This window comes from Schistocerca americana, chromosome 5 (assembly GCF_021461395.2).
Source record: "Schistocerca americana isolate TAMUIC-IGC-003095 chromosome 5, iqSchAmer2.1, whole genome shotgun sequence".
NCBI classification, from domain to species: domain Eukaryota; kingdom Metazoa; phylum Arthropoda; class Insecta; order Orthoptera; family Acrididae; genus Schistocerca; species Schistocerca americana.
Window position 1 is genome coordinate 588,952,831 of NC_060123.1, and position 13,234 is coordinate 588,966,064.

General features: G+C 41.5%; 1 protein-coding gene across 3 annotated transcripts in view; it reads left to right on the top strand.

Moving 5' to 3' along the window:
• The window catches only part of LOC124615406 (cAMP-dependent protein kinase type II regulatory subunit), a 64,183-nt gene that overhangs the window by 14,194 nt on the left and 36,755 nt on the right, over positions 1-13,234 (top strand). For all 3 annotated transcript variants that reach the window (XM_047143256.1, XM_047143258.1, XM_047143257.1), the window contains exons 3-5: positions 3,557-3,640; positions 3,748-3,854; positions 3,936-4,197. In XM_047143256.1, the coding sequence (XP_046999212.1) occupies positions 3,557-3,640; positions 3,748-3,854; positions 3,936-4,197 (453 nt within the window). The remainder of the gene's footprint in view (positions 1-3,556; positions 3,641-3,747; positions 3,855-3,935; positions 4,198-13,234) is intronic.

The window sequence follows — 13,234 nt, forward strand, 5'->3', positions numbered from 1 at the left end:
TAGAGTTGGCCCTTCATTCAGCTCCCCACGAGTCAAAGAGAACGGCGTCCCATAGGACTTTGTGTTGTGTCAATCTTTTCTTCATTGCCATTAATGGTTTACTGACATCTGTTGGATCACTGGTCACCCCTGTGTTGTATGTCGATGATTTTTGGATTTGGTTCAGCTTTCACTCGGTAGCCTCAGCTGAATGCCAGCTCCAAGACGCCATCCAGCACTCCTCTGCATCGCTCATTCCCCTGGTTTCCAGTTCTCCTTTACAGAAATGTTTCTGCTGTTGTATCACGGTCCACCCTGACCTGGAACTCAACTTAGGTACCCACCACCTGGTGCTACAGCACAGTCCTGTTACTTTGGCCTCCATTTTGATAAAAGATTAGCTGCAGGTGGAAGCTTAATGCTGTCTGCTTCCTTGCCCACACATTTGGGGGTGCAAATCTTGCTACTCTTATCCATATTTAGGTCCTGGTTTTGTCCCTACTGGACTATGTTTGCCAGCTTTATGGCTCAGTAGTTCCTTCAGCTTTAAAATTGTTAGGCCCAGCCCTTCGTTGTGGCATCTGTCTGCCCACTGCTGTCTTTCAGGCTAGTCCTTTAGACAGTCTCCATGCTGAAGCAGGAATTTTCCCCCTCTTGCTTCAGATTCAATGTTGCCAACTGTTGGTCTCACTTCTTGGGGTGCCGATCGAACCCCCCTCCTTCATTTGTAGCGGTCCCTTCTCCGTTTGAAACTCGACTATGGGTGCTTTGTTTATGCATCTGCACACCCATCCCTTTTACACTGTCTCAGCACTATCCATCATTGTGGCATCCATTTGGTGACGGGGGCCTTTCACACCAGCCCGGTTGAGAGTCTGTATGCTGAAGCTGCTGAACTACCACTGTCCTACCGCCATGACTTTCTCCTTGGCAGGTATGCATGCCAGTTTTCTTCCATGCGTGGCCACCATTCCTATGCCTCCTTCTTTGATGACTCCTTAAATCGTCAGTATGGGGCTTGTCCGTCTTCCCTGTTACCTCCCGGAGTCCGCTTTCACCTCTTGCTACGGCGGCTTAACTTCACGCTACCTGCAACTTTCCCTGTGGGTGTGGGGTGTGACCTTGGCTTTGAGAAGAGGCCCATGTTAACCTTGGCCTTCATTCGCTTCCTAAGGACACTACTCCAGCCTCGGTCTATCGCCTTCAGTTTCACGACCCTCACATGGAACTTAGCGATAGTACCTTTATATACACTTATGGCTCTCGGACTGACTGTGGGGTTGGGTGTGCATTCATCATTGGCACCCATGTCTTTCAACATCGGCTTCCAGCCCATTCCTCCGCATTTACAGCCGAGCTTTTCGCCATGTATCAGGCCGCAGAGTACATCTGGCACAGCCTTCCCAGTTGTGTTCTCTGCTCAGACTCACTCAGCGCCCTCCAAAGTCTTTGTGCGCTGTACACTGCTCATCCCTTAGTGCAGTGGGTACACAAAAACTGTCACTTGCTCACTCTTGGTGGAGCCAATGTCGTGTTTCTGTGGGTCCCTGGTCATATCAGTCTGCCAGGAAACGAGGCTGCTGACGCTGCTGCCAGAGTACCTCAATTCCCTCTGATGATCTCTGCATTGCCATCTGTCAGGTGGTGGTGTCCCTTTGGCATCGGCTGTGGTCCTCCCTTCACGGAAATAAGCTTCTGCTTATTAAGCCTCTTTCGGCACCTTGGATGACCACCTCTCGGCCCTCCCGCCGGGAGGAGATTGTTTTAACTCTGCTGCGTATTGGGCACTGCCTTTTTAGCCATCATCATTTGCTCAGTGGCGCTGCACCACCACCTGCCAAAGCTATATGGTGAAGGCCATTTAATTTTTAGTTTTGGATCTCCTTTTTTGCTTTCCCCCCATGTGCCTTGTTTCGATGTCTCCTATTCTTTCCATTGGTACTGAGATATAGTCCTTTCCCTTGTCTCTGTGTTTGCATTGTATAGTTTTGACTTGGGCTCGTATGATCTCAGTTGTTTTTTTTTTTTTTTGCCCTAAAACAAAACACACACACTCACTCTTGGTCTCTTATGCAATTGCCATTTGATAGTCCCCTGATCATCCCATGTATCCCACTGTCTTTACATACGAGGGATGTCATTCTTCTGTGACACTACCAGTCGTAATGCACCTCACTTCCTTCTGCCAAGATCTCCATCTCTGGTCTCCGTATTGTGCTCCTCATGTTTTCTTGCACATTCCCCCTTTGATGGTGCTCAATCATGGATTAAGACCAATCTCTTCCAAGGTCCTAAACTGACCGATGCTATTCTTGCTACCCTTTGATGACCACTGTTCATGACCTTGTCACTGACATTCATTATGCTGCCTGCTCAGTTGTCTTTCTCTGGGCCCCAAGATGTGGGTATCCCAGGGAATGAACATTCTGACTGTTTGACCAGAGCAACACGTACTTGCTCCACCATCATTTTGCCAACTCCAGGTGTGGATTTGCGGGTGCACATGAGATCTCTGCTTGCTCAGAAATGGAATGGCATCTGGCGGGCTACTGCCCCAGCTAATAAACTCTTGCACAATCAAGGAGACTACTGCAGCATGGTGCCCTACCTTCCGCATCTCCCAGAAGGAATCCATAGTCCTATGTTGTCTCCACATTGGCCATAACATATTAATTATTTATTTATTTTATGTAAAGAGCCACCCCACATTGTGGTTGTGGAGCCTTACAGACTGTGGCCCATTTCTTGGTGGAATGCCCCCTCCTCCTGGCCCTACACCCTAAGTAAGGACTTCCGGACTCATTGCCTCCAATATTGGTGAACAGTTCATGGATGGCTGAATTGATTCACAGTTTTCTCCATGAAAGTAGTTTTTATCCTCAGTTATAAGGTTCTGATCTACCTCCAGAACAGGGCAAGGGTGGTTGGGGATGGGGCATCTCTTGCTTGCTGTGTGCTAGGTCTGGGGAATCCCCAACCCTACTTCCTTGATCAGGCTACTCTTTCATTCCTCTTTTACTCTGTTTTAATCACTTTTAGATTTGGTTTGCCTCCTCCTTACTGCACCCAGTTTTCTATTCTGGGTTTTATCACTTTGTTGAATAGTTGGTGCTCTTGACTGCAGTGGATCAGGGGTGGGACAGCTGTGGATTAGATCTTTCCTGTCGCATGCAAAGCCTTGTAGGCACCTGCCTGCTGACTTCCCTGTCTCCTTCATCATGCTTTTATTATTGGCGTTATAAAATATGTCCATTATGTTTTTAGCCTTCTCGCGTTTACTGTTATGAATTTCCCGACTTGATTAGAAAATGTCCTCGGTGGATGTCTCTGGGTGCACCACTCGTGGATCGAGCGACTAATGACCATGTTGTGTGGTCCCTTACTCACCAATCAGCAAACCAACTAACCAACCAACTGATGATCTCACTGTTTGGTCCCTTAACCCCAACCAACCAATCTTTGGGAAGTGAGTTGATAAATCTTCAACAATTTTGAAGACTTGCCCACTTCAAATTTGACCACAACTAACTTTTTATGGCTGTTGTAACATGTAAAATAAGGATGTAATTGTTTTCAGGTTATTTATCCAAAATCTGATGGTCAGAGACAAAGATTGGCAGATAGTGTGAAGCATATCCTTCTTTTCCGATCATTGGATAAGGTGAATACAAAACATGTTCTTTTTAATTTCATCATTCTGTAGAATTAGTGAACACATTTCAATAATTTTTCCTCTGTTTTGATGTTTAAGTGTGGCTTTCTTTGCAGGAACAAATGCAGGATGTATTGGATGCAATGTTCGAAAAGAAAGTGGCTGCTGGAGAATACATTATAAGGCAAGGAGATGACGGTGATAATTTTTATGTCATTGAGAGGTGAGGGCCAGTTTTATACGGAATGTTCTTTAGTAGTCTCTAGTTTATTTTATTGTATGATAATGTTTTTCATTTATTCAGTGGGATCTACAATGCCTATGTAGCAACAGAGCCAGGAGCAGAACCTAAACATATCCATACATATGAAAACAATGGTAGCTTTGGTGAGCTGGCTCTTCTGTACAATATGCCCCGTGCTGCCACAATTCAGGCAGTTACAGATGGATCTCTATGGGCAATGGACAGACAAACATTCAGACGCATATTGCTGAAGAGTGCATTTAAGAAGAGAAAGATGTATGAGACCCTTATAGAAAGTGTACCTATGTTGAAAGCCCTCCAGGTTTGTAATTTTTGGTGTCACATTTGAGGCATATTGTTAAGAATATTCTTTTAGTGCACTAGCATATCTGCATGTTACTGTTAAACTGAGATTGTATGAAATGTGTTGATTTGTATTCACCTTGTAGCTGCACTCCATAATCAGTGATATACATTTACATGAATGTAAAATCAGATTTATTGTACGATATTGAGTAGGCTAAATATGTAGAGTGGAGTGTTTCTAGCCTTTGGATTTATCTGTGCTTCATGATGTGGTCCCAAATGATTACGAGAAATGCGTAGTACACACACTTAAATTTGCGTTGTACTAGTGAAGATAAATGCAGTCCTGTTTGGCCATCTGCAGCAAAGTAAAGCTGAGGTATAAGGTGACATAGATTTTCAATCTTTGCTGCTTATAATTTTCATGTTCTTCCCCATTTGTTGTCCCCTCTCTTGGATGGATGGCTTTTGGTTCTTCTGATGAAGTAAAATTAATGAATATGAGACAAAAAATAGCAAACGGAAAGAGCATTGATGGTGACATTGAATGGATAGCCAACAGTATTACAACCATGCAAGTGTACAGATGCATCTGTAGTTGGCACAAACACTTGCATGGTTGTAATACTGTTGGTTATCCATTCAATGTCATCATCAGTGCTCTTTTCATTTGCTATTTTTTTTGTCTCATGTTCATTAATTTTATAATTAATATTATTAATAATTTCCCCCCCCCCCCCCCCCCCCCCCCCAGAACCATGGACCTTGCCGTTGGTGGGGAGGCTTGCATGCCTCAGCAATACAGATAGCTGTACCGCAGGTGCAACCACAACGCAGGGGTATCTGTTGAGAGGCCAGACAAACGTGTGGTTCCTAAAGAGGGGCAGCAGCCTTTTCAGTAGTTGCAGGGGCAACAGTCCGGATGATTGACTGATCTGGCCTTGTAACACTAACCAAAACAGCCTTGCTGTGCTGATACTGCAAACGGCTGAAAGCAAGGGGAAACTACAGCCGTAATTTTTCCCGAGGGCATGCAGCTTTACTGTATGGTTAAATGATGATGGCATCCTCTTGGGTAAAATATTCCGGAGGTAAACTAGTCCTCCATTCGGATCTCCAGGCGGGGACTACTCAGGAGGACGTCGTTATCTACGGATCGGAGCATGGAATGTCAGATCCCTTAATCGAGCAGGTAGGTTAGAAAATTTAAAAAGGGAAATGGATAGGTTAAAGTTAGATATAGTAGGAATTAGTGAAGTTCGGTGGCAGGAGGAACAAGACTTTTGGTCGGGCGAATACAGAGTTATAAATACAAAATCAAATAGGGGTAATGCAGGAGTTGGTTTAATAATGAATAAAAAAAAATAGGAGTGCGGGTAAGCTACTACAAACAGCATAGTGAACATATTATTGTGGTCAAGATAGACACGAAGCCCACGCCTGCTACAGTAGTACAAGTTAATATGCCAACTAGCTCTGCAGATGACAAAGAAATTGAGGAAATGTATGATGAAATAAAAGAAATTATTCAGATAGTGAAGGGAGACAAAAATTTAATAGTCACGGGTGACTGGAATTCGGTAGTAGGAAAAGGGAGAGAAGGAAACGTAGTAAGTGAATATGGATTGGGGCTAAGAAATGAAAGAGGAAGCCGCCTGATAGAATTTTGCACAGAGCACAACTTAATCATAGCTAACACTTTGTTCAAGAATCATAAAAGAAGGCTGCATACATGGAAGAAGCCTGGAGATACTGACAGGTTTCAGATCGATTATATAATGGTAAGACAAAGATTTAGGAACCAGATTTTAAATTGTAAGACATTTCCAGGGGCAGATGTGGACTCTGACCACAATCTATTGGTTATGGACTGTAGATTAAAACTGAAGAAACTGCAAAAAGGTGGGAATTTAAGGAGATGGGAGCTGCCTGGATGAACTGACTAAACCAGAGGTTGTACAGTGTTTCAGGGAGAGCATAAGGGAACAATTGACAGGAATGGGGGAAAGAAATACAGTAGAAGAAGAATGGACAGCTTTGAGAGATGAAGTAGTGAAGGCAGCAGAGGATCTAGTAGGTAAAAAGACTAAGGCTAGTAGAAATCCTTGGGTAACAGAAGAAATACTGAATTTAATTGATGAAAGGAGAAAATATAAAAATGCAGTAAATGAAGCAGGCAAAAAGGAATACAAACATCTGAAAAAATGAGATCGACAGGAAGTGCAAAATGGCTAAGCAGGGATGGCTAGAGGACAAGTGTAAGGATGTAGAGGCTCATCTCACTAAGGGTAAGATAGATACCGCCTACAGGAAAATTAAAGAGACCTTTGGAGAAAAGAGTACCACTTGTATGAATATCAAGAGCTCAGATGGAAACCCAGTTCTAAGCAAAGAAGGGAAAGCAGAAAGGTGGAAAGAGTATATAGAGGGTCTATGAAAGGGCAATGTACTTGAGGACAATATTATGGAAATGGAAGAGGATGTAGATGAAGATGAAATGGGAGATACAATACTGCGTGAAGAGTTTGACAGAGCACTGAAAGACCTGAGTCGAAACAAGGCCCCGGGAGTAGACAACATTCCATTAGAACTACTGACGGCCTTGGGAGAGCCAGTCCTGACAAAACTCTACCATCTAGTGAGTAAGATGTATGAGACAGGCAAAATACCCTCAGACTTCAAGAAGAATATAATAATTCCAATCCCAAAGAAAGCAGGCGCTGACAGATGTGAAAATTACCGAACAATCAGTTTAATAAGTCACAGATGCAAAATACTAACACGAATTCATTACAGACGAATGGAAAAACGGGTAGAAGCCGACCTCGGGGAAGATCAGTTTGGATTGCATAGAAATATTGGAACATGTGAGGCAATACTGACCCTACGGCTTATCTTAGAAGCTAGATTAAGGAAAGGGAAACCTACGTTTCTAGCATTTCTAGACTTGGAGAAAGCTTTTGACAATGTTGACTGGAATACTCTCTTTCAAATTCTGAAGGTGGCAGGGGTAAAATACAGGGAGCGAAAGGCTATTTACAATTTGTGCAGAAACCAGATGGCAGGTATATGAGTCTAGGAGTATGAAAGGGAAGCAGTGGTTGGGAAGGGAGTGAGACAGGTTTGTAGCCTACCCCAATGTTATTCAATCTGTATATTGAGCAAGCAGTGAAGGAAACAAAAGAAAAATTCGGAATAGGTATTAAAATCCATGGAGAAGAAATAAAAACTTTGAGGTTCGCCGATGACATTGTAATTCTGTCAGAGACAGACTACTTGGAAGGGCAGTGGAATGGAATGGACAGTGTCTTGAAAGGAGGATATAAGATGAACACCAACAAAAGCAAAACGAGGATAATGGAATGTAGTCGTTAAGTTTGGTGATGCTGAGGGAATTAGATTAGGAAATGAGACACTTAAAGTAGTAAAGGAGTTTTGCTATTTGGGGAGCAAAATAACTGATGATGGTCAAAGTAGAGAGGGTATAAAATGTAGATTGGCAATGGCAAGGAAAGCGTTTCTGAAGAAGAGAAATTTGTTAACATCAAGTATAGCTTTAAGTGTCAGGAAGTCGTTTCTGAAAGTATTTGTATGGAGTGTAACCATGTATGGAAGTGAAACATGGATGATAAATAGTTTTGACAAGAAGAGAATAGAAGATTTCGAAATGTGGTGCTACAGAAGAATGCTGAAGATTAGATGGGTGGATCACATCACTAATGATGAAGTATTGAACAGAATTGGGGAGAAGAGGAGTTTGTGGCACAACTTGACTAGAAGAAGGGATCAGTTGTAGGACATGTTCTGAGTCATCAAGGGATCACCAATTTAGTATTGGAGGGCAGCGTGGAGGGTAAAAATCGTAGAGGGAGACCAAGAGATGAATACACTAAACCGATTCAGAAGGATGTAGGTTGCAGTAGGTACTGGGAGATGAAGAAGCTTGCACAGTATAGAGTAGCATGGAGAGCTGCATCACACCAGTCTCAGGACTGAAGACCACAACAACAACATGATAATACTCATTAACTCATTAAACAAAGGGGACAAGAATTTAATCATAATTAGAGACTGGAATCCATTCATCAGTGAAGGTAGGGAATAGAAAATAATGGGATACAGCTCAGAAAATGAAATCAAAGGAAAGAAAAATTAATAGAATTTTGCCCAGGACACAAGTTACTCATTGGGGATACATGTTTAAGAACCTTTTGACAAGAAAATGTATGTGAAAGATTGAAGGTCAAAGAAGATATCAAATTGAATATATTTCGCTGAAACAAGACTCAGATATCTTCAGGATTCCAACAGTTACCTGACAGTCATAGTGACAATGGCCTAATACTGATAAACGTGTGTTCAAATTCAAAAAGTTTAAGAGAAAGCAGCGGAAACATTGGAATCCAAACAAGTTGAAGGAGGTAAAGTCTCAAACTACCATGAAAGAACATGTGATAAAAGATTTAATGACCCTTCAGGGAGTTACTGGTGTGAAAAACAATGGTGTAATAAATGTACCAGAAAAATACTGGAATTGAAAAATCCACAAAAAAAAGGCAGCTGTAGTTGAGATTCAGAAATTAGTGAAGAAATCTACACCTATATTCTGAAAAACATTGTGAAGTACATGGTAAAGGGTATGTCCCATTGCACCAATTGTTATGGTTTCTTCCTATTCCATTCTCATGCAGAGAACGGGAAGAATGATTGTTTAAATGCTTCTGTCCATGTTGTAATTAATTTAATCTCACCCTCAGGACCCCTGTATGAGCAATATATAGAGTGCAATATATTCCAAGAGTCATCAGTCAGAGCTGGTTCTCGAAACATTGGAAGTAGACTTTCCCAGAATAGTTTTTGTCTACCTTAAAGAATCCGCTGGTTCAGTTTCTTCGGCATCTCTGTGACACTCTCCCACAGGTCAAACCAACAACTGACCATTCATGCTGCCTCGCTCTGTACACATTCAATATGCCACGTTAGTCTTCTTTTGCATGTGCCCCACACACTTTAGCAAAATTTTAAAATGGGTCGCATGAGTGATTTGTAAGAAATTTCCTTTGTAAACTGGTTGCATTTCCCAGTATTCTTAAAAAAAAAAGTCTGAATGTACCCCACCTGCAGTACCTACAACGGAGCCTATGTGATCATTCCATTTCGTATCCCTATCCTCGACTCTGGTATTTGTATGAGTTGACTGATTCCAGCTGTAACTAATTGATATTATAGTCATAGGAAGCTTTGTTTTTTTGTTCTGTGAAGTGTGGAATATGACATTTATGAAAATTTAAAGCAAGTTGCCGGTCTTTGCACTGCTTTGAAATCTTACCAAGATGTGCTTGAATATTTGAGTAACCGAGGTGCAAAAGCAACTAACTGCATGATAAGCAAAACTAAGGTAATCACGAAAACCTTGTTCCATCCAAACTATTAAAATTAAAGACATCATTTCTTTTCTGAAAATAATAAAAAATAATTAATTACACACTATTAATGGCAGAAATTTGCAGTTATGTTTTATATGTTAAAATCTTAAGTGAAATATTGACTGCAGTTTTTGCTCCCGATTTATGCAGTTAGTGGATTTTGCAAACATATCAATCCAATTAAAAAAAAAATAAATAAATAAATAATAATTTGGTTGTGAAATTCGCTATTTGGTCATACAGGAATGACAGAAATGTGAGATTTAACTACTGCGACTATAAACAGAGTATGTTTTACTTCAAAGAGAAATCTGAAAAATTGTACAAAATTGGCATATAAAAATACGAAGGTGACATTATTTTACGAGGAGAAGCTGACTTACATAACTTCAAAAAGGGAACAAATATGAATGTTCAACATAAGGGTTTAAAAAAAAAAATATATATATATATATATATATATATATATATATATATATATATATATATATATATCATCAGGAAAGAGGGAAGGAGAGGGAAAGACGAAAGGATGTGGGTTTTAAGGGAGAGGGTAAGGAGTCATTCCAATCCCCGGAGCGGAAAGACTTACCTTAGGGGGAAAAAAGGACGGGTATACACTCGCGCGCACACACACACATATCCATCCACACATATACAGACACAAGCAGACATATACAGAGGCAAAGAGTTTGGGCAGAGATGTCAGTCGAGGCGGAAGTGCAGAGGCAAAGATGTTGTTGAATGACAGGTGAGGTATGAGTGGCAGCAACTTGAAATTAGCGGAGATTGAGGCCTGGTGGACAATGGGAAGAGAGGATATATTGTAGAGCAAGTTCCCATCTCCGGAGTTCGGATAGGTTGGTGTTAGTGGGAAGTATCCAGATAACCCGGACGGTGTAACACTGTGCCAAGATGTGCTGGCCGTGCACCAAGGCATGTTTAGCCACAGGGTGATCCTCATTACCAACAAACATTGTCTGCCTGTGTCCATTCATGCGAATGGACAGTTTGTTGCTGGTCATTCCCACATAGAATGCATCACAGTGTAGGCAGGTCAGTTGGTAAATCACTTGGGTGCTTTCACACGTGGCTCTGCCTTTGATCGTGTACACCTTCCGGGTTACAGGACTGGAGTAGGTGGTGGTGGGAGGGTGCATGGGACAGGTTTTACACCGGGGGCGGTTACAAGGGTAGGAGCCAGAGGGTAGGGAAGATGGTTTGGGGATTTCATAGGGGTGAACTAAGAGGTTACGAAGGTTAGGTGGACGGCGGAAAGACACTCTTGGTGGAGTGGGGAGGATTTCATGAAGGATGGATCTCATTTCAGGGCAGGATTTGAGGAAGTCGTATCCCTGCTGGAGGGCCACATTCAGAGTCTGATCCAGTCCCGGAAAGTATCCTGTCACAAGTGGGGCACTTTTGTGTTTCTTCTGTGGGAGGTTCTGGGTTTGAGAGGATGAGGAAGTGGCTCTGGTTATTTGCTTCTGTACCAGATCGGGAGGGTAGTTGTGGGATGCGAAAGCTGTTTTCAGGTTGTTGGTGTAATGGTTCAGGGATTCCAGACTGGAGCAGATTTGTTTGCCACGAAGGCCTAGGCTGTAGGGAAGGGACCGTTTGATGTGGAATGGGTGGCAGCTGTACCACCATTATGACATTATCTTCCTGTTTTTGCTTTTTGTTAACAAGATTCTATTTGGTTTTTTGAATCTGGAAAAGCCAGTTACCAATAACTTTCACTAATCCTTTCATGTGTGTCATAACAATTAGTGTCAACACAGTTTTCATTGCATAACATTGCTTTAATAATACTTTTCCTGTTTTGGGAGCATTTCTTTTCCACTGATCAGGACATCTTACTTTCCTGGGGGGGACCGTCGTCCTCTGTCTCATTTTGGTCATTTGCAACTAAAGTGATGAGTTTGACTCCTTCCAAAATTCCTACTATTTCAATTACTCTTACTTCGTTTGTACTATCCTCTGCATTTTAATCACCCACATAATCACTTATTTCCTTCAAAACACTCATGAATATGTCAGCAGACATTCCACTTGAACTGTGATTACCAGCATATATTTGGACAACACATTGGCAGTGAGAGCTTCATTGTTCTGTACATATTTGCTGCAGTGCAGCCAGCCTAACTGTGAATGATAAAAATATCTCTTTTAATCATAACAAACTGAAAGGTAGCTTTGAATGTCTAGATTCTTAACTCTGATGTCAGTTGGCCTGCTGCTTAGAATCTGAACATGGCATGGCGACTGCCATGCCTGTTGAACTTTGCAAGTTTTGCAAACATTGGATGTTTAGCGGGCTTTGCACGTGAAAACATGCAGTTAATGGCTTTTGCAAACGAATACAATTTTCTGCAGCCAGTTTCAATGGTTTGTAGTTTATTTTGCACCCTCATGTAGGTGCTAAAAAAGTCTATATGGTAGAGTGCTCAATGCGAAATCGGATTTTGCATCTGGCCACTCATTTATGCAACTTCTTTCTGGTGGTACTTTGTTGTAGATAACTTTGTCATCTGCAAAAAGTCTGAGGTTACTATTAATATTGTCCACAAGGTCTTTAATGTGCAGCATGAACAACAAGGGTTCCAAAACATTTCCCTGGGCCACACCCAAAGTGACTTCTACATCTGATGATGACTCTCCTCCAACCAAGATAATCTGCTGTGTCCTCCCTACCCAAACATCCTCAATCCAGTCACCAATTTCACTTGATACAACATACGATCGTGTTTTTGACAATAAGTGTAAATGACGTACTGAGTCAAATATTTTTTGGAAATCAAAAAATACTGCATCTACGTGACTGCCTTATACAGTGCTTTCATTCTGTCATGTGACAAAAGTGAGAGTTGGGTTTCACAAGAGTGATGTTTTCGGAATCCATGCTGGTTGCCATGGAGGAGGTCATTCTGTCCGAAGTACCTCATTATGTTTGAGTCAGATTATTTTCTAAGACTCTACAAGAATATTGGATAGTAGTATTGTGGGTCACTTCTACTACTCTTTTTGTAAATAGGTGTGACCTTTGCTTTCTTTCAACTTCTGGGCATCTTTTTTCTGAGGGATCTACAATAGATTATAATTACAAGGTGGGCTAACTCAGCTGCAAATTCAAAACAGAATCTAATAGGGATACCATGGGACTGCAGAGCTTGGATCAGTTTTTAAAATTTCAACTATTCCGCCACACCACAGAAAGTAACACTTACTTCACTCATCTTTTCAGTGGTTAGAGGATTAAATTGGGATAAAAATGTTGAACTTATACAGCAACAGTATTGCTCACTCGGAACTGAAATTGTCAAGAAATGTACAAAAGCCAAAGAAGAATAAATGAAGGAAAGTTGTCTGAGACATAAAAGACTGGAACAAGCTAATGTAGCTGCTGCACATAGACTAAGAAACAGACAATTTAGGAAACACAGGAGGTGGTGTGTAGTGATTAGATATGAAAAAGATAATTGGGTAATAGAAATAGAAAAAGAGCAAAAAGATGGAAATAATCATGGAGGAACATTATAGTTGGCCATAGAAAATAAGCTAATTTGAAACGAAGAGTACATGGTGATGATATAAATTCAATACTTATTTCTGAATTTAGTATCAGCA